The sequence below is a fragment of the Felis catus genome, chromosome F2 (genome assembly GCF_018350175.1).
Source record: "Felis catus isolate Fca126 chromosome F2, F.catus_Fca126_mat1.0, whole genome shotgun sequence".
NCBI classification, from domain to species: domain Eukaryota; kingdom Metazoa; phylum Chordata; class Mammalia; order Carnivora; family Felidae; genus Felis; species Felis catus.
Window position 1 is genome coordinate 40,588,858 of NC_058385.1, and position 25,482 is coordinate 40,614,339.

The following is a 25,482-nucleotide window of genomic DNA, read 5'->3' on the forward strand; positions in this document are numbered from 1 at the left end:
AGTCTTTTCAACTAAAATTAAAAATAATTTGTGGCATTGTTTTGTTATTACCATTTGTTCTCTATTCATTTTGGTTACATTCATGTTTTTGATATTATATTTTTGCCCCAGGTTTAGGAAAAATCATATAATACACCTAATTTTGAATGTCATATTTTATAAAAAACCTTCATTGAGGCACTTGGGTGGCTAAATCAGTTAAGCATCTGGCTCTTGATTTCAGCTCGGATTTCATGATTTCATGGTTCATGGGTTCAGGCCCTGCATCAGCTCTGTGCTGACAGTGCGGAGCCTGCATGGAATTCTCTGTCTTCCTCTCTCACTGCCCCTCCACCACTCAAAATAAATAAATAAACTTAAAAAGAAAAACAAAACTTTCATTAATACAAACAATTCTGGATTGAAAGAAATATCCTTATAACTTTAACAACTTTATTTACATATTATTCATACACTATAAAATTCACCCATTTTAAATCATAACTTAATTTTTAAAAGCTAACATATTTGGATTATAAAAATTAGAGGGGCGCCTGGTTGGCTCCATCAGTTAAGCATCTGACTTTGGCTCTGGTCATGATCTCATAGTTCATGAGTTTGAGCCCCACATCGGGCTCTGTGTGGATAGCTTGGAGCCTGGAGCCTGCTTCAGATTCTATGTCTCCCTCTCTCTGCCTCTCCCCTGCTCATAATTTGTCTCTCTCTCTAAAAAATAATAAACATTAATTTTTTTTAAATAAGTAAAAATTAGAATATTTTAGAACAGGTAAAACCAAACTATTAATTGACTATCTGTTGATTAAATGCTGTTGAATTTTGTTGTTTTTTCTTTGTAAATGGAAAAACTGAATGGCAATATTACTTTGAAAGAAATGACTCATTTGAACTGAAAATCATGAAGAAGAAACAACGGTTGCCCAGAGTTAACAGTAGTCTGTACATAGTAATAATGTATAGCTTAATTTCAGAAAGTGAGCACAGTTTGACTCTCCAAGAAATATTTATGTAGCTCATATATGCATGATTTATTTGAATCTTGACTACACATTGTACACTACTGTGGCTTCTTGAATTCACAGCATCAATTAAGGAGAATTTACTTATTGATTTATTTTAATTTAGAAAGGTGTTACTGAAGATGGCTGGAATTGCATTTCTTGCCCTGGTGGTTTAACTGCAGAAGGAAAATGCCACTGTCCTACTGGCCATGTTTTAGGTAAGAAGTAGATTCTTTATGAAAAAGTAGTAGAATCTTCACTTACACTACTTAACAAATATATATTATTTGAGAGAGAGAATGCGAGCAGGGGTGGGGCAGAGAGAGAGAGGAAGAGAACCTCAAGGAGGCTCCACACTCAGTGCAAAGGCTGATGCAGGGCTTGATCTCACAAACTGCAAGATTGTGACCTGAGCCGAAATCAAGAATTGGACACTTTGACTAAGCCACCCAGGCACCCCAACTTACGTTATTTTTGATAAAGACATTAATGGAAATACCTTGGTGAACAGCATTTTTTATTGCCCAGAATTTAATGATGTTTAAGTCAACAGCAGGCATTGAGAAGAGAATAAAAAGTCCTACCTGATTAAAAAAAAAAAAAGTCTTAACAATGTACAATTAGATGGATAAGATGGATACTTCCTTAATATGATAAAGTATATATGTTTCAACTCAAAAGTCAACATGTGCCTAATAGGGAGAAAGTATAAGCATTTCTATTGTCAGGAACCAGATAAAGATGCACTTAGGTAAGTGAAAGAAACAGGTGGTAGAGTAATTAAAAAGGAAGTAAAAATCATTAAAAACTAATTTTTAATGATTTAATTATATGTTTAGAAAACCCAAGAGAATTACTAAAAATTATCATAAACAATAAAGGTTTTGGGGTAAAAAATTAATATCCAAAAATTAGTAGACTTTGTCTATCTAAACAACAATCCTTTAGAATATATGAAGGAAGAAAAGATCTTGTCTACAGTAGCAACAAAAAGAAAAAACACCTGTATAAACTTCAGAAGAAATATATAAGATAAATCAATTGAAGAACCTTAGAATGCTTCTGCAGAACACAAAAGTTGGCTTTAATAAATGGAATACATACCTTGTTCTTGGAGGGGAAGATTAAATATTATAAAGATATTAGAGGGCCCCTGGGTGGCTCGGTTGAGCATCCTGCTCTTGATTTCAGCTGAGGTTGTGATCTCACGGTTCATGGTTTTGAGCCCCATGTTGTGCTTTGCACTGACAATGCGGAGCCTGCTTTGGATTCTCTGTCTCCCTTTCTCTCTGCCTGTCCCCCACTCCTCTCTCTCCTTCTCTCCCTCTCTCTCTCCTTCTCTCCCTCTCTCTCTCCTTCTCTCCCTCTCTCTCTCTCTGTCTCTCTCTCTCACAAAAATAAACAAAACATTAGGGGCGCCTGGATGGCTCAGTCGGTTAAGCGTCCGATTTGGGCTCGGGTCATGATCTCACGGTTTGTGAGTTTGAGCCCCATGTTGGGCTCTGCTGAGAGCTCAGAGCCTGGAGACTGCTTCAGATTCTGCGTCTTCCTCTCTCTCTGCCTCTCTCCTACTCACACTCTCTCCCTCTGTCTCTCAAAAATAAATATTTAAAACAATAAAAATAAATAAATAAATACATAAACCATTAAAAAAAAAAAAGATGTTAGCTCTCACAATACCCGTCCATACATTTAACAGAACCTTAATAAATTCTACTAGAATATTGTTTGTCTGTTTTAGAGACTAATTCCAAAGTTTATCTGGAAAATGTGAAAAGCCAAGACAATTATGAAAAAGAAAAGAGAAAATAACCCCATCAGATACTATGTACATTTTAAAGTTACTGTAATAATATGAATGGCTGGTCTATGGGTTACACATACTGATGGATGGGACTTAAGATAGAGAATCAAAATAGATCTAATCTGTATCAGAATGTGATATGGGATAAAAGCAGTATTTCATGTCAGTGGAGAAAACACTGATTAGTAAATGGTGTTGGGGAAACTTGGAAAATACTAAGTCGGGTTTCTAACTTATTGCTTAAGGAAAAATAAATTTCAGGTCAAATATCTAAATATTAAATATGAATCTAAAGAAAAACGAATTTCAGGGTGCCCAGGTGGCTCAGTTGGTTAAGTAAGGATACAGGGAAATAGTCATTCATATATTACTGGAGGATTATAAATTTGTGCAGCGTCTGTAGAAAGCAACTTGACAGTATTTATCAAATGCAGATCATTGCCCAGCTAGCCCTTATCTGGGAATTTCCTATTCCAGTGCAGGGAAATATATGTCTGAAGAAGTATATGCATGGCTTCTTATTGAAACATTAATCCTAAGACAAAATATTGTAAGCAATGTAAAAGTTTGTTAAGAGGAGATTAGTCAAATAAACTCTGGTACATCCATACAATGGTATAGAATGCAGAAAAATATAGATTATTATATAGAAAAATAATGCAGTTCTTTATTGCTGTGGAAACAAATCCAAGATCCATTAAGTAAAAAAAACAAGGTATATAAAGTTTATATTCATTCATCCACAAATATTTATTTGGTACCTGCTATTTATCAGTTCTGTTTTCTGTGTTTGGTGAACTACCATTTATGTTTTCTAAAAAAGATTATACATGCATATGTGTTTATGCACAGCCTATTTCTGGAAGAATTTACAAGGAACTGATAACAGTATTGCTTCCAGGGAGGAGAATTCGGTATCTGGGGGGAAAAGGATGGAAGAGACTTAATTTTCACTTAAAAATTTTTTGTGCCTTTTTTATTCTATTTATATATTATCTAGTCAAAAATTAATTTTATAGGGGTACCTGGGTGGCTCAGTTAAGTGTCCGACTCTTGGTTCCTACTCAGGTCATGATCCCACAGTTCATGGGATCGAGCCCTGCATCAGGCTCCACACTGAGCATGGAGCCTGCCTGAGATTCTCTCTCTCCCTCTGAGCCTCCTCTCCCCCAAATTATTTTTTTAAAGAAATACAAATCTCTGCCATCAATTTATTTAAAATCTAGCTAGAAGGCAGGATATGCCTATGGAAAAGTAATTTGCAGAGCAAAATAGCAACAAAATATTTTCACAGGGGCACATATATTAAATCATCAAATGAGCATTTATAAACAATAAATGCTCTGTAAAGAGGAAGTCACTTCAACCAGGGTTGTTTAGGAAAGTTGTCATGAGGAGGCAGTGTAATCGTGGGGCCATAAAGGATTAATGGGATTTCAAAAGGTAATAAGAAAGAGAACATCTAGGCAGAAGGAGCAGTGTGAGCAAGAGTATTATTATAAACATAAACATCTAGATTGAAAATAAAGGAATTGGGAGGATAACAGTTTGTTGAGTTTAAAGGTGCTTTGGTACAGATGGCGGAAGGCCTTGAATGGTAGGATGTTCTGTAGGCATAGGCATTTTGTTCAAAGCTTTGAACAGGAGAATGATGATTAATCTGGCAACAATCTGTTGCATTTGTTCATTCAACAAATATTTATTGAGCTCCTACTACGCGCTGGCCATCGTGCAGGGGCGCGAAGCATAAAGCAGTGAAGAGGATACAGTGAACAGGCACGAAGTCCCTGCTTTCATGAAGTTCACATTTAAGGAGTGGAAGAGCAGAAGTAGGGAGGGCTGTGAAGAGGCTGCTCTGGTGCTGTAGACATGTGACTACTGGATAGATGCCAGAAACATTAAAAGGATGACAGTAGACCTAGATGAGTGAAGGAATATAGGGATGAGGAAAAAGGAAAAGTCAAAATATCTTTGGGATTTCTAAGTGGGGATGAAGGTGATGATGGTTCATAGATTCATGCTGTGAGGAAGTCATTATGGACTGAATTTCTGAAACAACTTTTGACAGAGATCACTGGTACAGAAGTGGCAGTTTTAGTAGGTTGCTGAGAATGGAGGCTAGATGCCCGGGGGGCCAGATGGTGGCTCTGACACCTAGAGACCCCTTAAGGGTGAGTGACAGCTGTGAAAACAGTATTTCACTATCTTAGACACTACTGTTACGTACTTAAAATTCTCCATGGCATGAGCTCCTTAGAGCCACCTTGAACTTTTGCTGTGGATTTGTTCTGTGGATTTGCAAGAGGGGTTGGAGAGGAATGGAAGAGTACAGAAAGAGGGTAGGTACATCTTACTTATTGCACCGCTTCTCTCAACTCTTCCCATTTCTGACATAAAAAGAAAATGATCAGATAATCAGGTAAATAATTTTTTTAAATAATTTAAAAATAATTATCATTAAAAATATCAAAATTCTTGAGGCTATAGAATGAGAAATAAAAGTCTACACTCCCCATCTATTTTATTTCCCAGAAATCAACCTAAAGTAATTATTTTTTCTCTACCTTTCCAAGTTTTTAATGTATTGCAAATATTTTGGAATGTCTATTTGCAGTGTATTTTGGAGGGAGTGCCATAAGAGCACATGTAGATTTACTACTTAAAAAGATATATCCATATTTTTCAACTTAAAATTTTTACTTTTTAAAATTAAAGTAATACATATATATGGTTTGAAATGTAAATAGTATAGAAAAATATAAAAACCAAGGGTCCTTGCCCTTCCACCCTCACTCTTATTCTTAGTTCTCTAATGTAACCACTATTAAGTTTCTTTTGTGTTCTTCCAAGAATGCTTTATGTATTTATATGTTTCTGTACATCCTTGGAAATATTTATATGTTGTCATACTTATTTCATCATAAATATTTGTTCACAAAAATTAAAATTTAACATAAAATTATAAAACTTGATTTAACAGAACGGCAGTGAAGCTAAAAAGCAGTACCTTTTACTGAGCAGTACCCTGTTCAGTACCAGAAAATGGTTATCATCATGTAGGAACATGGGTCCCATGAAATCAGATTTTCCTATTTTTAAAAAAATGCTAAAAATACACAATTTTTATGTGAAACCTTCCAAATTAAAATTTCCCAAATTCAAAAAAGAGTTTATTGAGCACTACCTGCCAAGTGCTGGCAGACAGTGGTGAATCCAACTTAGGTTCTAAGCAAATTAATAGTATATGCCAGGGCATGGTAAGTGCTGTGAAGACAAGGGAGGGAGGGGGAGAGAGAGAGAGAGAGCGAGAGAGAGAGAGAGCGCCAAGTGTTATTTTACGTGGATGATCATGGAAGATCTCTTTGGAAAAGTGACATCTGAGCAAAGATTTGAAGGAAGTGCGGGACAGAGCCATGTAGATCACTAGGGGACTTGTTCTAGACAGAGGGAATAGCAAGTACAAAGATCCTGAGATGGGAAAATATTTGGCATTTTCAAGGAGCAGCAAATATGCTAATGTGGGTAAAGTAAATGAGGAGGAAAGCAGAAGTAGATGGGTCTGGAAAGTTGGGGTGATTGTGTGCAGATCATGTAAGGCCTTTTGGCTGTAATAGTGACCTTAGAAATTACCCCAAGTGAGATGGAAGGCCATTAGAAAGTTTTCAGGGGAGTGAAATCATCACACTTAGTTTTGAAAAGTCTTGCTCTAGCTTCTGTCTAGAGAATAGAACCAGGACTCCAATTAGGAAGCTGTCATAAAAGTCCAGGTGATAGATTGATGTCCCTTGGCCTGGGGTAGAGTTGCGGAGGTAGAGAGAATAATTCAGTTTCTGGATATATTTTAAAGGAGGAGCTAACAAGATTTGCAGATTTATTTTGTTAACTTTAATTTTATTGTTTTTAATATACAGTATGAAAAGAAATGAGGAAACTCTAAGGACTAGGGCCTGAGTAAATGGTCCAGTGGCATTGCCATTTACTGAGACGGGGATAGGGATGACTGTAGGAGAAACAAGTCATTCACCTTTACTTTGGTTAAACTCATTTTTACTATCTTGCAAAAACTTAAAACATTATGGACAAAGCATTATTGATAACATTATGATTAGGAGTAATGCCCTTTGACCATTTTTCTCAGTGCTGGTTCTCTGTTAATTCCCTTAGCCCCAAAAGTAATTGTTAACATTTTGATGTACGTGCACATACACGTTTGCGTGTGTGTTTCCTTCTAGAACCTTTTTTTTTCTGTTTTAAAATAAACATTACAGCCACATTATATAAATGTTTCATACCAAAAATATTGTTCTAGAGCAAACTTTTTTCAGTTACCAGTATGATCTGTTAGATTACGTAATTCTTTTTAGTCCACTCCATAGTATTTCGTAGGATGAATATACCATCATCTTGCAATTTTAAATATGTAGGTTGTTTTCTAACAAGTAACTGCCTCAGTAAATATCCTTATACACATGTACAAGTGTTTCTGTAGGTTAGGTATCTAAAAATGAAATTGTAGTGTTGTAGGATATGTGAATTTAACATTTTAATAGGTGCTACAAAAAACCCTCTTAAGTTGTAGAAACATGTTAACTGTCTATGAAATTACTTGTTTCTGCATACCTGCTGTAGCAGGAACGTACAGGTAAGAAGTAACAAAAAAGAAAAATAAAGAAAAAAATAATAATTTATTATTATGATTTGGAAGGTTAATTTTTGTAATTTTTTTATGTGGGAAATGAGGAAGGCTTCACTTTTCTACACTTTGTTAGGGTGGTATTTGACATTCCTCTTATACAAATCAGGTATCTTAAATATACCTGATTATTTATAATAATTACAAGGGGACTGTACTAAGTTTATAGAAGGTTATATGTTGACTTTGAGTTACATCTTAATTTTGTTTCTAAATTGTTTAGTGGAAAGAGATGTTAACGGAACATTGTTGTCTCAAGCAACTTGTAAGCTCTGTGACGAAAATGAAAACTCTTTTACAGTAGCAAATGCTTTAGGAAACAGGTAAGTGGTGTGCTGGGTGCTGACTTTAAATATCATCGTACATTTATGTGGAATCTATACCTTTTAAAAATACTTCCTATGATATCACTTGTTCCTCATAATAGCCCAAAGAAGATAAAAGTAGATATTAACATATAAAGAAGCTGAAGATCAGAGAATGAGACTGATTAGGGTTCAAAGCTTGGTTCAGTCTCTTATCAGTTGTTTGACCTTGGCTAGCTCAGTAAGTCAGTCTTTTTGTCCTTAGAATGGAAATATACCACCTACTTCCTAGGCTGTTATCACAGCTCAGAAATCAGTATGTGAATTCTTAGCATAGTGCTTCAGAGTAAGTGCTCAGTAAAAGGTGCTTTTTTTGTTTGTTATTATGAAATTTGTACATAATCTATAATATATATAGTATATAAATATTAACTTCTATTTGCAGCATCCTTACTGTGTGCCAGGAACTGTGCTTTAAAATAATGTTACATAAGGGCACCTGGGTGGCTCAGTCGGTTGAACATCCGACTTCAGCTCAGGTCATAATCTCACGGTTCGTGGGTTTGAGCCCTGCGTCAGGCTTTGTGCTGACAGCTCGGAGCCTGGAACCTGCTTTGGATTTTGTGTTTCCCTCTCTCTCTGCCCCTAACCCATTCACATTCTGTTTCTGTCTCTCTCAAAAATAAATAAACATTAAAAAAAAATTTTAAATAATATTACGTAAAAAAGCATGTGAATAGATAAATGGTAATTATAGTGACCCAGAAACCCTGATTAATAGCCCTGTTCTTTATCACTTCCTGTTTCCCCTTTATGCGTGCGTATGTGTGCACCACATAAACACACAGCCCTGTCTCTCTAACTCAAACACAGTGTCCCTATTTCAAATTCTTCACATTTTTATAGAGAGCTACATGATGACTTTTCCCAAGTTTAAGAGAAAATACTTGAGTAGCTTCTCCTGGGGGTATTTAGTATTGGATCACCTCTTCCCTTATGCTGATGTGGATTGTAGTATCCAAATATTGACTATTGGGCTGATCCCCAGGTCTTCCCCTCCAGTACCGCCTTAAGCCCACTTCTATGCCATGCCCCAGTGCCTCCTACCTGCTCTGTCTTACGAGTAATGAATACTACAGACCCATCACTGTCCCCGCTAGTCCGGTGGATGCTCTCCCTTCCTGGATATCATACATTAATGAAAAATACAAAGTATTTTTCTAAAATAAATAAAGATAATAAATAGACTTTAAAAGTGTTTGTCACAGCTTTGATCAGGGGATAGACACACATTTTTTCAGTATATGTTTCCTTTTTGCTTTGTGAGAGGCAAAATAAGGAATGTAGATTTGATATAACTACCTATGAAAACAGATTGGGTTTTACTTATGTGAGTTTGTTAGGCTCTTAATTGAGTGACTTAACCATCTTTTTTATTCAATATTGTTTATTCTGTACACGCCATGTAGTTTCAAAAGAATATTCTCCTATTATTGGCTAATATTATTTATTTATACCTTGCTTTGTAATACAAGGAGTGGTATAAAAATAATCAAATCAGTGTTAATTTTTTTAATTTGTTTAGTTTATTATAAGTAATTACTTAGTTGATGAATCTATTCTAATCCAGCATTTAAGAAGACAGATTTTAATGCAATTAGATCTAGCATAATTCATTAACATTTTAAAATGTTTTTGTTATATTGACAGATGTGTTCGATGTGAGCCAACATTCGTCAATACCAACAGGTCCTGTGTGTGTTCGGAACCGAACATTTTAGTAAGGCTAAGCACATTAATGAAGTGTATATTTTAAAATTAAGTTATACCTTTCCATAAACTGTTTTTTTTTTATTTTTATTTATCTATGAAGACAGGGGGATTATGTTTCAGCAGCACAGTGAATTTTCCTTCACGTGTAATTTCATCTGCCCGTTATGGAGAACTTGTGAGTATGTTTCAGTTTTTTTGTTCCATTCTTGTTGCATTACTTCCTTTGGTCATCAGTCTGGGGCTAAAATGAGAAATATTTCTGTGTAAGTCACTTCAAAACACAAATAAATTAAGAAACAGTTACTCTCTTCTCTACCTTAGCTCAAACTTTTTCAGTGAATCTCCGAATGTTTAAGCTGGAAAGGTCCTATATAGATCCTGTAAGGAATGAAGCATTATTCGTTAAGAGCACCAGAGACTCTAGACTTGAACCCTAGGTTGCCAGTCATTAGTTTTATATCCTTGGACTTACTTGATATTTCTAAACTTCAGTTTTACTGTCTGTACATTGGACATAATAATAATAATTACCTCACAGTGCCTATACACGCTAATCACTGGAGAAACAAGGGTTATTCATATCTGGCCAGGTTCCTTGTTCTGTGGATGAGAGCATGGATGCCTCAGGTTAGAGCCTTTGTAACAGATTCTGGTCTGACAAGGTCTGCTGTGTAAAATGGGAAGTAGATGAATTGGAAGTGAAGAGATCACGAATAGAGAATAGGAGTTCGTTGACTAGGAGTTAGTTAATGAGCACTGAAAATAAAATACCCAGTATGGCAGCAGAGCTTGTGGCAGGCAGGCGAGGACCCGGTTGCTCAAATTATCCTTAGATGAATGAGAGTCATTAAGGGACAGGAGGACAGCCATGATGAAGGTGGTATCTGGGCTCTTAAGGAATAAAGCAAAAATCCCTGTTCTGAATATGGTCTTGTGGGAGTGATAGGCAAGTACCATGCATTTGCAAGCCAACAAAATAAATGCTAATATTGGGGTACAAATACGGAGCTCTGAGATCACCCCAAATTGCCTCATTTGGAATAAGAGGTGTGTCTTCTGGAGTGTTCCCAGTCTCAGGTTATAGTGACCTTCTGTATACCATTGTCAAACTTGCAGGCCTTTAATTTTCATTTTTCCATTTGTTTTCTTTTTGCCTTTTTAAAATAATTTTGCCAAAAATACCAACAACGCCTCTTTTTTCTCTTTGGTGTCAGATCACCAGTCATTTAGAAGTCATGCCTCTTTTAGTCTCCTCTGATCTGAAATAGGTCCTTAGTCTTTCGCTGTCTTTCATGAACTCAACAGCTTTGAAGGTTACAGGCTTTACAGTCTATAGGATGACCCTCAACCTGGATCCAGCCAGTTTTTCCTCATAATCAGGACATGCTTGGCAGGAAACCACAAAAAAAGATGTCAACGTATTATAACAGAGGGCACACAGTGTCCATTTGTCCCACTACTGGTGATTTTAACTTTGATCACACGCCATAAAGTCACCATGTCTACTATAAGGGTACCATTTTTCCCTTTATAATAGGTTAGTATTTTGTAAAGAGAATTTCCAAGATTGCACTTTGTCTTCGCCAACCCTAACAGTAAGTTAAACAACAATAAAGTGATGTTTGCCTTTATCAACCACTACTAGTATGGTTGCCAAATATTTCCATCATTCCTTCTTCATTTATTAATTGACATTCTACTATAAGAAAGAATTTTTCCTTATTTTCATTTATATATTTGTTTATTAACGTAGGTATAGATTAGTGGGTTCCTGTTTTATTCAGTTGGTTATAATCCAGTACATGCATTATTTGTTTTGATCCTCAATTTGTCCTAGATTTAGCTAGTAGAAGCTTCTTCAGTTTGTTTCCTGTGTCTTTTTGATATATCTCCATCATTCTTTGAGCATTTCCTTCCTTTCTGGAACAAAAGATTTCCAGCCTTATCTTGTACTTTTCCTACCTCAGCCCTGGGATCAGCCATTTCTTTAGAATTTCTGGAAGATAATAATTAGAAACCAAGATTACCACATGGAGCATGCCCTTTTAGGAGGCAGATACCTATATACATACACACATCTGTAACTATTTATTTTGTATATGTATTGAAGTAAATGAGTTCCCACTGATACTTTCAATTCCAAAGCAGTACCTCAGCATTCCTTCTAACTCTCCTTTTGACAGATTTTAAGTACCGTCTCCAGTAGTGCGAAATCTGGGTCTCATCTTCAGTTTACTCATTTGCTCAGCGTAATAGTCTTCCAACCATACTGCTCTCTTCCATACCATCTCCGCATCCTTCTTCACACCACTTTGCAGTAGATCTGTTGCAGACTCTGTTAAGAAAAGATGGACAGGGAAAATCAATTCCATTCTTAAAGTTAATTTGATTCAGTTAATACATCTCATTTAAACATTATCAATCTTGAACACTGATGCTTTCCTAAGGACAAGTTTGGAAACCTTGATTTTTAAGTCATTTTATAACTAATGTTGAGACAGGTTCTGTGTAGCTTAAGTTATGAGGCATGTAAACAAATATAGTTAAGATTATATGACTATTTTGGCCCAGTCCTCAGCCTGGCTGACATAAGAACTCAGTTTTAGCAGTGCACTTGTAGTCAGTCAGGACCTAGGGGACCAGTACAAAATAATTAAACCCACAAGAGACTAGATGATGGATAAAGCAAAATGCATGTTTATTAGTTTATATATATTAATTGCCAGCTAGACTAAAATACTTACATTGACTTGATAATGTACACGCTTCCTAATTGGAAAAGTGTGCTTAGAACATTACAAATCACGTGTTCTCTTGGGTAATACAGAATTGGAACATAATTAATTTTGTATAATTTTATGAGAACATTTAATCCTACTCTAGGAATCTACCTGCCAATCAGTAAAGAGTTTCCATATATACGGGTCAGTGTGTTCCCATTGTCTGTCCCCAAAGATAGTAATAGTGATCTAGCATCTTGGCTTTGTGTTTTTCTCAACTTTTTTTTTGAAAATTTCAAAATTACAGAAAAGTTAAAAATATAAGTCCAGGAATGTGCCTGGGTGGCCCAGTCAGTTTTGAGCATCCAACTCTTGATTTCAGCTCAGGTCATGTTCTCGCAGTTCGTGGGTTCGAACCCCACACTGGGCTCTGTGCTGACAGCATGGAGCCTGATTGGGATTCTCTGTCTTCCTCTCTCTGCCCTTCCCTGCTCACTTGTGCACTCTCTCTCAAAATAAATAAACTTAAAAAAAAAGTACAAGACCAGGACTATACATATATCTTTCACTTAGGTTAACCAATTATTAATGTTTTGCTACATTTGCTTTATAATTCTGTATGTATGTAAAATGCATGCATACACACACACATTTTTTTTCAGAGTCACTTGAAAATAAGTTGTAGACTTGTGACACTTCACTCCTAAATATCATATTATATAGCCCCTAAGAACAAGGGGATTTTCCTGGCTTCACAGCAAAGAAACTAAGACAATAAAATTATCTGATATACTGTTCATATCTAAATTTACCCTGTGTTCCAATAATGTCCTTTATGCCTCCCTTTTTGTGGGTGCAGGGAGAGAGGAGGCAAGAATCCAAGGATTCATTTAAGGATCCCACAATGTAATTAGTCTTTTAGTTTTCTTTAATCTAGACCCTGCTGAATTTTGCTTTTGTGGGTTTGCGGTTTTTTTGCTTTTTTGACTTTTATAGAATTGAAATGCAGAATCCAGGCCAGGTCTCTTGTAGAGTGTCCCACAATCTGGATTTTTCTGATTGTTTTCTCATGATTAGATTCAGTGAAACATCTTTTCACAAGAATATGGTGTAGGTATTGTGTATATCCATTGCATCATAACAAAGAGCACATGTTAGGTTGTCTAGTTCCTGGTGATGCTAAATTTGATTATCTGCTCACGGTGGGATCTGCCACTTCTCTTCATTGTAAAGGTACTGTGATTAATAAGTCAGTCGGAGATTTTACTTTGCGACTTTGTAAATATCCATTTTGGTGGCCACTGATGAACCAACCTTGCCTGAATCAAGTTTTAAATCGGTCATTTCAAGATAATTTCACAATTCTATTATTTCCTTTACATTTAGTAGCTAGCAGTCTTCTGTAAAGAGTGCTTTCCTTTCTCTCTATACTTTTTCTTTCACTTTGAACTCATGAAATCTTTATTCAATGTGCTATAATTTTTTACTGTTTTTTTTTTTTTTTCCAAAGTTCAAATTGTCTTCGGGCTTCACTTTAAGACAGTTCCTATGTTATTTTGACGTGTCTCCATCAGTCTTTTTGCACCTTCTTGGTTTCTCTATACCATGTTCCAGGCTCAACCAATATAATTTTTAATAGTTACCTAACACTCTCATTACCTAACACTACCCTTTGAATATTTAGGTTTTCTGTTATTAATAATATTGCTATCAATCATTTTATGCACAGATATGTTTTTCCTTTTAGAGAGATTATTTCCTTATGATAAATGTCCCAAGTGTTTCTAAATTCCTGGGTTAAAATGTGTGGATAGTATTTTATGAAAGGATCGTGTAGCTTTAACATTGTCACTGGAATTGTCTGTGGGTTTATTTTACATGAATTTCCAAACACTGTTTTTGCTTTCCATTTTTACTAGTTGTTTTGTTTTGTTTTTTTTTTTAATGTGTTCTTCAATCCTGTATGCAGAGGTGATGTTTTTCTTTAAAAGGGAGAATTTTTACAAGGGAGAATTGCTACTTGACGAGATGAAAATAGTGACTTAGAATTTTACTTCAGATTTTTTTGATAGCTATGATGCCATGTTCCATATAATTTGGTTTTATCTCCTCTCTGTCCATGCCTCTGAATGGTGTTTCTTAAGTGTGTCATTTTTTAGCAAGATGTGCAGATAAGCTCTAAAGCAGTGGTTCTTAGCCAGAGATTTATATCTGCAGCTTTCGGAGCACATGCGTGCCTTGGTCTCCTGGAGATTGATTTGGAATGCAGTCAGGCATTTTCTGTTCTTTGGAAATTCCACAGGTGACTCTGATGCCCATCATTATTTGAGAATCGCCACTCTAGAGATTTTATATGTCAGTTACTCTGTATATCCCCAATTTCCTGTTGCTTAGAAATCATTCATAAATGTTTCTTTTTTATTACTTGCAAATTTAATACAGTATAATAATCCTAAATCAGCATGTGTTGGCAGTGAAATGCTAAATCAATACCTAGTTTTTCTTTTATTTTTTTTGCCATCTTGTTCTTTGTTTCTTGTATTAGTAAAATGAGTGTAATAGTTTTTTTTGGATTATAGACACACTGTTTCCTTTTATCTTTTGCCTAAGTGACATGATTTTGTAATGCAGTCCCTCTTTGTGGTAACTGAGTTTGGTTATAATTAACTCTTATATCCTCATTAAAACTATTTTCTAATAACATTGAGAAAGTGCTAGTAGTCATTTCCCATTGGAAAATATGCATGTTAATATTTTCTTAGCAGTGTACATAAGGAATCTTCATTTGAACTTAAAACTAAAACTTATCTTTTTGTGAGCAGGGCATGTCTTTCACTTCAGAATGGTTTGCAAAGTATTTGCAGTCATCAGCAGCTGCTTGTTGGGTAAGTTTAAGTTGTTTTTAAATAATTTTATTTCATTTTACAGAATTGTCCCACCACCATTTTTTCCCCAGATAATAAAAGTCTTCTAAGATATATCTTCTAGATATATCTCCTTGGTCATATTCTATAAGAAAAATAAGCCATTTCTAGTGGAAAGAAAATACACAAAGAAAATGTTTTTCATTTCACATTTCATTATACACAAATTGAATGTCTTCAAGCTTGTTCAGCTAGAATGGAGTGTTAGAGGAAAGTGATTCATACTGTCATTTCTTAAATATTAATTATTGACCTACTGTGTGCCAGGCCCTGTTCTCAAATCAGGTTATGTATTTCAGAAAAAGACAGGAAAAAAATCCCCCATGGAATTATATTCGAAGTAAATGCAGGTGGTGCTAAGTGCTATAAGACAAATAAATCAGGATAAAGAGCATAGAGAATGGAAGGGGTACTATTTTATACAGGGTGGTTGGGATACATATCTCTGTGAGTGATATTTGAACAAAGTCCTGAAGGAAGTGAGAGTGTAAATATCCAGGGAAAGAGTGTTCTAAGTAGAGACCACAGCAAGTACAGAGATTCCAAAGCAGTTCTCTGATGTGTTCATGTTTAAGAAACAGGAAGGAGGCTAGAGTGGCTAGAGCAGGGTAAGTAAGTAAGGGCAAGTGGAGAGGTGAATTTGGAGATGAAGGGAGTGGCTACAGTAAGGACCTAGAGTTTATTGCAAGGGGGATTAGAAGGATTTTGTGCAAAGGAAGATAATGACTGAACTTCAGATTTTGAAAGGATCACTAGCATGGAGAATAGATTTTGCTGAAGCAAGACAGAAGCAGGGAGACCAGTCGGGAGAGTATTACAGTAACCCAAGTGGGAGATGGCGGACCCGTGAACAAGAGTGGTAGCCTAGGTCTGAGAGAAGTTCAGCTTCTAGATACACTGTGAAGATTGAGGCAATAGGATTTACTGATGAGCTGGGTATGGGTATGGGAAGGGAGAGAAAGAAGATCACTGAAATGTTTGACTTGAATCAGCTGTAAAAAATAGAGCTGCCTCTTCCTGATAGGGAAACTGAGAAGTTTGAGTGGCAAACTCAACAAATAGTATTCTTTCAAATATAATTATTTTACCTAATAATTTTTTAAATGTCCTGCTATGTTTTTAGTTAGTTCTTTTTTCAACTGCTCATCTTCATATGTTCACCTGTAATTTACAATTAAAATGTACACATTATTCAAGTGGAAAGTTCTTTTCTACTTAAAATAGAGGAAAGATATTAAAGAGCAAAAGAATACCGCCAAAAAGAATTTGTAGACTAGGTACAAACATAATTTTTATATCAGCTTTTGCTTAAAGTATTAAAGTCCATGTTACATTTCTTTGCCTGGTTACCTTTACATGGTTCTCTCGTAGGTGTATGCCAATCTAACATCTTGCCAAGCTCTCGGAAATATGTGTGTGATGAACATGAATTCTTATGACTCTGTCACTTTTGATGCATGCCGACTGTTTCAGTTTATCTTTGAAAATACTGGACTGCGCACTGTTCATTCTATTTCATTTTGGTAAAGATACCCTGATTGATGAACTGTCATTTTGACCAAATTCAATGCAGTTACTTTCACAAATATTAGTAATAAGATATATTGGTACCGTGTTACTAAAACAATTGTAATTATTTGTAGGAGACGGAATCTTCCGTGGCTCTTCTATGGAGACCAGCTAGGATTAGCACCTCAAGTACTCAGTACCATACCTCTTCCTACGAATTTCAGTTTTAAAGGGGAAAACCAGGTATAAGTTATTAGATTATTAGAGAACAACTGTATTTTGATTTATAATTTAAAATTTATAATTAGTCATAGTTCTTGCTTCCTTAGGTTTTTTTCTAAAAATTTAATTACTAAACTAAACCAAAATATCAGCTGTTCATAGAAATTAAACAATATAGAGTTTAGCAGCCTTATGAGTGTATGGATACCTCTGGATTATGTGGTTGTGGCAGTAAGTAGTACGTGTAGGACTGGGAAAGTAGTTTTCATCACCAAATGCCAAACAAACTCTGTGCTTCTCTGTCTCTACATTTTTAAGAACTGCTTCCAAAGACTGACTGGAATCTATGCCATTTCCTTAGCATAAATTTTTGTGCTAAGGTCAAAATTTTTACCTTCAGCTTTTTAACCTTCTAGAATGATGGAATATTCTTGTGTCTGCTCACCCCCCACTCTTCTACACAAACACACACACACATACTTAACAGTTTTGAAGGAAGTTACTTGTCACTGGCATTGCCTCTCAATTCTGGGATAATAGTTTTAATGCAAAAAAAACCAGTTCATTTATTTTAGGTGCGTTTAATTATAAAGATACTTAGATTAATTTTGCTTCAAAGTAAAGACAGTTGAATTTGATATTTGATCTCTGGAAAAAGAAAGGATCAGTCAGTAATGAACGTTTCTCAATAGAATACTGCATTGCTTCTAGAGTATGTAACATTTTATTCTTGTTTTTATTTAATCAGAATAGAAAACTGAAGTTTATTGCTGCTTCCTATGATGTAAGAGGGAATTTTCTCAAGTGGCAGACATTAGAAGGAGGTGTTTTACAGGTGAGCATACTTCTAGCTAAAGAATTCCTGCCTAATGTGCCTTATTTTTGCCTCAGCAAAGATAAGGAAAAGACTAGATGTTTACTAGATTAACTTGCATGGCTACGTTGATTTTTTTATTGTGTTTTAAATGGGAATTTCTTAAAACTACTTTAAGAAGTATTACATAAAACATGTTGTATAGGGGTTTAAGGATTCTTGACTATAAGCAAATAAAACATTATTCTGAGATATTTAGCATTTGTACTGTTTTGCTCTAGCTTTGTCCAGACACAGAGACAAGACTGAATGCTGCTTATTCTTTTGGAACAACCTATCACCAAAACGTAAGTTTGGACTAGTCTATATTTTAACTTGATTTCACATCAGCAATATTGGGATGATCTTTGAATTTTCAAAATGTTTTTAATAGTAGTGAATAATTTCACTGACTGATATAGTTTTTTATTATTTGGGTGTGGAAAGTCTTACCTTGTCATCTATAGCGTTTAAAATCATATAATATTAGATTTTCATAATTATTATTTATTTACTTTTAGGCATATAAAATGATATTTTCTTAGCATTTTAAAATAAAGTGAAAATATTATATTTAGTGACTAATAAAAATGTTACTCCCTCCTCTCTCTACCCCCCAGTTAATAAATCAAAATGCCTCTTTCTTTCCTTCCATACTTTTCTCCCTTCTACCCTCCCTGACAGTTCCTTCCTTTGGTAACCCATTTTGCAATTACAGTATTTACAGTATGGTATAAAGGAATGTTATGAGCCATTAAACTTCTGAAAGACAGACATTCACTTGTCTACAGAAATACTTCTTGATAAAATGCATATACATACACCATAGAACAAAACTGTGATTCCACTTTTGTCAAAACTACAATGAAAACTGTCATGGAAAACAGATTGGAAGACAATAAACATTTTTAATAGTGGTTATCTCTGGATGGTGGGATTGCAGGTGATTTATTTATTTATTTATTTTATTATTTTCCAAACCTCAGGGGCACCTGGGTGGCTCAGTCGATTAAGCATCTGACTTTGACTCAGGCCATGATCTCACGGTTCGTGAGTTCAAGCCCTGTGTCAGGCTCTGTGCTGACAGCTCAGAGCCTGGAGCCTGCTTTGGATTCTGTGTCTCCCTCTGTCTCTGTTCTTCCCCTGCTCATGCTCTGTCTGTCTGTCTCTCTCTCAAAAATAAACAAAATAGTAATAGTTTCCAAACCTCTATCATGAACGTGAATTTACTTTTATTATAAATGACTTATGTTATCAAAAAAAAAAGGAATGTTATTATGTGTCTACTATGAACCAGGAGAATCAACACTAGTTAAATGCCTGCTGCTGGATGCTCAGCATTTTGTCATTGTCATCTCATTTGATCCATGAAATAACTATGTGAGATACGTATCATTATTATACATATCATTCATAGATGAGGAAATGGTGCTCAGTGAGATTAAGTAATTGACTTAAGGTCTTGTAGCAGGTAAATTGTGGAACTGGTGTTCTGTTAAACTTAAAAACCATGTTTTTTCCATTGAACCGGGCTGCCTCTGAAATAGCTCACAGCCTAATAGAGAAAATACTATATAGACAAAGAATCGCAAAGAATGTAGAATGCAGTGTGTACAAAGTACCATATTGACACAAAAGAGGAGTCATCAGCAGTTCCTGGGGAGGTACTGGAAGGCTTCTCAGAATGAGTGATATTTAGTCTTGTAGAATGAATATGAGTTTGCCAGGAAACACAGTGGGGAAGGGAATATCAGGCAGCAACATTTATGATGTCAGAGAGACATAGAATAGCATAGCATATTTAGGAACTGCATTAGGTTGGTATGAATGGACCATAGACTGGTAGGGAGCAGTGGGAGATAAGCCTGGTTCTGTTAAGGGAAGCCAAATCTTAGACTACACTGTACGTCAGGAGAAAGAATTAAGACCTCATTCTATAGGACAGTAGTTTTTAAACTTTTTCACTGATGTACACTTACTGTTGAGAACAAAGGCATACCTTCTCCAGCTGTGTTGTAGAATAAGAACCAAGCAGTTCTTTACTTTTAGTTCTTTTGATCCTTAAGAATCATATTGAAGTATTCATGTTTTGGAAGGTTCATGGGAATGCATATTAAAAAGATAAAGATATTTTAAAAGCTTAAAAAACACTTTTACGTTTATTTTTATTTTTGAAAGAGTATGAGTAGTGAGGGGCAGAGAGAGGGAGACACAGAATACGAAGCAGCCTCCAGGCTCTGAGCTGTCAGCACGGAGCTTGACGCGGGGCTCAAACCCATGAACCGTGAGACCATGACCTGAGCCAAAGTCGGACACTCAACCGACTGAGCCACCCAGGCGCCCCCAAAAAACACTTTGAAAGATTAAATATGCTTTCTAATTTTCATTGCTTTTATTTTTTATTTTCCAGTGTGAGATTCCTATTTCTAAGATCTTAACCGACTTTCCCTCTCCTATATTTTATGATGTGTACCTTGAATATACTGATGAAAATCAACACCAGTATGTTTGGGCTGTGCCTGTGTTAAACCTAAATCTTCAGCACAATAAAATATTTGTAAACCGAGGTAAGATATCCATATATACCATTCTCTCTCTGAGCTGAAAACCAATAAATAAGTCAACCTTCATGATAATTTAATAAACCATGGGTTATAAAAAAGGTCATGGGTTTTCTCTTATTATATGGTTTTAGATAGTCTGCCAAGAAGTAAAACAATAAGACTGCTGATATACTTAGAAATTTCTGCCAAACATATGAGGCTTACTGTTAAGAAATTAAATATTATTGCTAACATGTAAATTGAGAAAAAGTAGTAGAACTTCTTCAAGCTGTTCTCAAGCTGCTTTTCAGACAAGTTCATTTATTTTGTCCTCATATTATAAAATTCTTATTCAGGTAATTTGCAGAGAAAATCCTTCCAAACTGATGAAAGTCCAAACAATCAGAAGACATTCAAGTGAGGTCAGGAAGGCTATTACCAAGAATTTCTTGCAGCAATAGCTGTTTGTGCAATCATTTTATCTAAAACACAATGTATAATTCTATGTTTTAAATTTATTCTGTAACTTCTTCTTGAGAACCAAGGTATTTTTTAATGCCATCTTTTTCTTCTCTTTTTATGATAAAAGACAGTAGCCCCGGCAAGTGGCTTCTGACTCGGCGCATTTTCTTAGTGGATGCACTAAGTGGACGGGAAAATGACTTAGGAAGTCAGCCAAGATTAACTCGAATTGCTACCCAAATATCACTGAGGTAAGCAAACATCTGTTGTACTAAATTAAGGTTGGAGTGTATGGGAAAATGTGATAATGAAAGTGTTTACTAGTAATCATCAGATGAAAACAATAAGGACAACTGAATTGCAGCAATACATAGAGATTTTTAGATATCTGTGTAGACTGGTATATACACCAGTAGAAGTGAGGAGCTCCAGGGGGAGAATTCTGTTGAAGAACCTGAGGAGTTTTGTCAGAATGCACACTCTAGCCCTGCTGAATTAGAATGGGTTGGGAGGAGGAGGGGAACTGAATAGCAGTGGGCTGAAATGGGAATGTGAGAAGGAGCCTGCCCAGTGGTTTAATGGGTAGGCCCCTGGGTTTTCATTTCCTTTCATAGCTACTGCCTTGGCCCAGATTAATTATCAACACCTCCCTCTTCCTAGGAAATCTTAATGATGATCTACCTTAGAATAGTGCCTTGTAGCCCTTATTTCTCTGTTTTTAAGTGTGAGATTCCTACCTCTAGATCATAACTGACTTTCCCCACTCTGATATATGTATTTTTTAATGCTTATTTATTTTTGAGAGAGAGAGGGAGAGAGAGCACGGACCGGGCAGGGACAGAGAGAGAGGAAGGCACAGAATTCGAAGCAGGCTCCAGGCTCTGCACAGTCAGCACAGAATCCAACGTGGGGCTTGAACTCATGAACTGCGCGATCATGACCTGAGCTGAAGTCGGATGGACACTTAACTGACTGAGCCACCCAGGCGCCTCACCCACTCTAATATTTTTTGATGTGTACATTGACTACACTGGCAAGAATCAACACCGCCATTTTACATGAGTCTGGCACTTTGAAGCACTTCAATATCCATATACATTTTTTCATTGTTATTTCATTCTGCTTTTCATAGCAATCTTATGAGGTACAGGCAGTATAGAAGCTTTATCATGTATCTTGCTGAAGTCCAAATATACTGTGTTTTTTAGCATCCCCTCAATCTACTAATGTAGTATCACTGATAAAAATGAAATTGGACCTAGTCAGGCCTAACCTGATTGTGGCCCCTACCATGATGCTGGCCACATGCTAGCCCCTAGCATGCTGGCCCCTAGCATTTGGCACTTTGAATTTACAAACTATATTCATGCATTGAATTCAGCAAAATATGTTCCACTATGTACTATAAACAGTACTAGATATGACATGCATTATTTTGTTAAGAATTCATCTTTCTCCTTTGAAAATTATGGTGTTATCTGTCTTTTCCTAGGCTTCGTTTAACACTTCACTTTTGACTGTTCCTCAAAGATGGTTCATAGTACTTCAGTGATTTCACTTGTAAACTTCATAGGACCTAGATCGTGAACAGTTTCTAATTTGTCTCAGACGGCGTATTTTAATATTAAAGTTTTGACTACTTAAGATAGCTTATGTTGTTACCATTAGTTTGTTTGACCCTAGTCCTTATTAACTGGTTGATTCTGAGATCACCAAGACTATCCATATTACATTAAAACAACAACAACAACAACAGTAAGTCAGCTGTATGTTTAAGGACTTAGATATATTTATAACTAAAAATGTATTTTATTATAAACAGCATCTACCTTGTGCCCAACACAAAAAATGGAAACATTTACCCTCCCTTAATTACGATTGCCTACAGCGACATTGATATCAAAGATCCCAACAGCCAGTCTGTGAAGGTGAGTGCCATGCTATTCAGTGGCTCTGTATGTGTTAACATAATACTGATGCAGTTTACATTACGGTCAAAGGTTATTAATTCTTTTTTAAGCTTTAAAAAAAATACTGCACTAAATATAGTCAAGTCTTAATTACTTTTTACTACTAACGGTAAAGGTGAGTTCTTTACAGATCGTTCAAGTAAAAAAGCAAGAATTGAGTTTTTATCTAGACACCATCACCAGGGATACAGTTGGGCATCCCTGTTCAGGATCCCGGGGGTATCCTGAAATATGCAGTGTCTGTCTCTGTCCTTTTTGCCAACTTGCTTGCACTAAGATTTTGTTTCCTTGGCTAATAAAAGCAGAAACTCGAACTTTTCAGCAGGCATATGTGTTCCTCTTCTCATCAGGTTTGCTCACTTGATGAAAATGCACTTTGACAGGTAGAAAGATTCAAATCATCAGTAGTTTATAACTAGTAGTGCTAAAGGGAAGTAGAGAATAGTTTGGACCTGCAGCCAAGTTGGCTTCCTACTATTTCCCCAACTCAAAGTTAACTGCAGAACTAAAGGCCTCCCTTGCCTGGAAGGGCCTGTGAATGGAGTAGAGACCTCGTACACTCTGAAGACAGGCTACGCCAGAGAATGAGCCTGGAGAAGGCTCAGTTCCTCCTCCCAACCTCACGAGTAGTCAGATAAAGCATCTCTGCTTTGAGGAGTGGTACATGACAGAGATATAGAGACCAAAACCAGAGGTAATCCTTCTATACTTTTTCCTCAGAGAGATTAAGTGGCCATTCCCTTCCCTGTCTGGAAACATGAGAGGTATTTAAGCATTCCCTACCTCCAAACCTCACTAATAGCTTTTAATTTCTACTATTTTACTTTTCTGAATTTTGGCTACTTTTGGCTTCTGTATTGTATTTGTACTCAGCTGCTACTAGATTCAGGCTGCCATTAAAGAAAAAGTAGGCACATAACATAACTCTTCTCTGAAAGATTTTACCTCCTCATTTGTATGACCGAATTGGACGTTAAAATTAGTTTCCATTGCCTGAGCTCATATGCACCATAACAAGAGGAGAGGAAAATCCAGAAACTCACCTAGTAACAACAAGGCTGCCTGGTTTAAAATTTCCTGGTTAGGAACACCACCTGGGTGGCTCAGTCAGGTAAGCTCTGTGTTGAGCCCCAAATGGAGCCCTGCGTCAGGCTCTGTGCTGACAACGTGGAGCCTGCTTGAGATTCTCTGTCTGTCTCTCTGTGTCTGTCTCTCTCTCTCTCTCTCAAAATAAATAAATTTTAAAAATTAAAAAAAATAAAATAAAATTTCCTGGGTAACCAAGAATATATTTATTTTAAGATAAAACACTTCTGGGTCTTTTCTTTAACAATCTTTTTATTTGCTTAAAATATTCCAAAGTAAGTCTTGATAAATTGGAAAATAATAGATACAAAAAGAATTGCGAGAATCATGAAACTATACTGATGAAGTCCACCTCAGATTCCTTCTAAGTATAGAATGTACAGTTCTTTCATCATTTCTTAATTTTTCATGAGAGGTGTTGCAAAAATTCTACATTAGTGAAGCATTCAGCTACGTCTTGGCTCTCTCACCAACAGCAAATAACTTTCCCTCACATTTTCTGAGCAGATCAAGAGCATCCCTCAGATATGCCCTCAGATGAATGCCCTCAGTTTTCCTCTGTAAGACTTCAGCATCTCTGTTTCATTATCCTTCCTGTCTCTTGCTCCGATTTTTACGAACAGAGTGCCCTTCCTCCTTACTTACTTTTCTACCTGTGCTTGTGTGTAGTACTTTCTCCAGCATCCTGTTTCACCGCTCTTCCCTTATTCAGCCAGCTTCTCTGCTGGCCCCTTTCCTTTGCCTGTAACAACTATCAAGTCCTCCCGTCTTAAATACAGTAAAACAACCAAACAATAAAATCTTTCCTCAGTTCTGCCAGCTTTTTAGCTTGCTATCATATATCTTTCCTTGATTTTCCAGCCATTTACTCTTTCATCATTTGCAGTCTAGCTCTTGCCATTTTGTGTCTTTGAAAACCTCTTTCTTAAAGGTCAGCAATGAATTCCACGTACACTGGCTTTATTTCTTTAACCTGACATACAATATTTGACATTGTATTTCCAGACATATTCTTGAACCTCTGTTCTGTTATCTTGGTAAGACTTCGGTATCTCGCCTCTTCTGCCTCTCACAGTCCTGTTTTTCTACCCTTTACTGGTTTCTCTTTCTCTTCTTGTCTCTTAATAGAGTGGTATCCCTAAGATTCTTGTTCAGCCCTTTGATTAATGCCTTCTAAGGTGTGATTATTTAGCTAGTTGCTAAATTCTTGCTACACAAGATTTGTCACATTCCTCAGTTACAGACACCTATCAGAAAATGAAATATCACTAGTTTGGTTTGACTGCTGTTAATGAACCTGAATGAGCTCCTAATGAACCCCTCTTTCTTCAGTGTGTGTTCAAAAGGTATATTTAAAGCAGCATGAACAATTCCTCAGAGTATTTCCACTTATATATAAATAAAGGTCAACTCTAAAAATACTGATAGATTAAAAATAGGCATTTCTCCAACAAATATATCTTTATAGTAAAAGTAGGTTTGTGTTACATAATTTCAGTATGGCTAATTTACTTTGTTTTAAATTTCAGGTTTCTTTCTCAGTCAAATATGAAATGAATCAAGGAGAAGCACAAGTCCAGACAGATGTGAGTTTGTTTTAACTTGTTAAAATATTTACAG

At 36.0% G+C, this 25,482-nt stretch overlaps 1 protein-coding gene across 7 annotated transcripts in view; it reads left to right on the top strand.

Annotated features, from left to right (window-relative positions):
* The window catches only part of TMEM67 (transmembrane protein 67), a 77,513-nt gene that overhangs the window by 16,681 nt on the left and 35,350 nt on the right, over window positions 1–25,482 (top strand). For all 7 annotated transcript variants that reach the window (XM_019822882.3, XM_045049908.1, XM_011291396.4 and 4 more), the window contains 13 exons: window positions 1,123–1,216; window positions 7,719–7,818; window positions 9,511–9,580; window positions 9,674–9,748; window positions 15,116–15,178; window positions 16,589–16,740; window positions 16,861–16,969; window positions 17,697–17,783; window positions 18,044–18,109; window positions 20,212–20,368; window positions 20,934–21,057; window positions 22,629–22,734; window positions 25,392–25,448. In XM_019822882.3, the coding sequence (XP_019678441.2) occupies window positions 1,123–1,216; window positions 7,719–7,818; window positions 9,511–9,580; window positions 9,674–9,748; window positions 15,116–15,178; window positions 16,589–16,740; window positions 16,861–16,969; window positions 17,697–17,783; window positions 18,044–18,109; window positions 20,212–20,368; window positions 20,934–21,057; window positions 22,629–22,734; window positions 25,392–25,448 (1,260 nt within the window). The remainder of the gene's footprint in view (window positions 1–1,122; window positions 1,217–7,718; window positions 7,819–9,510; window positions 9,581–9,673; window positions 9,749–15,115; window positions 15,179–16,588; window positions 16,741–16,860; window positions 16,970–17,696; window positions 17,784–18,043; window positions 18,110–20,211; window positions 20,369–20,933; window positions 21,058–22,628; window positions 22,735–25,391; window positions 25,449–25,482) is intronic.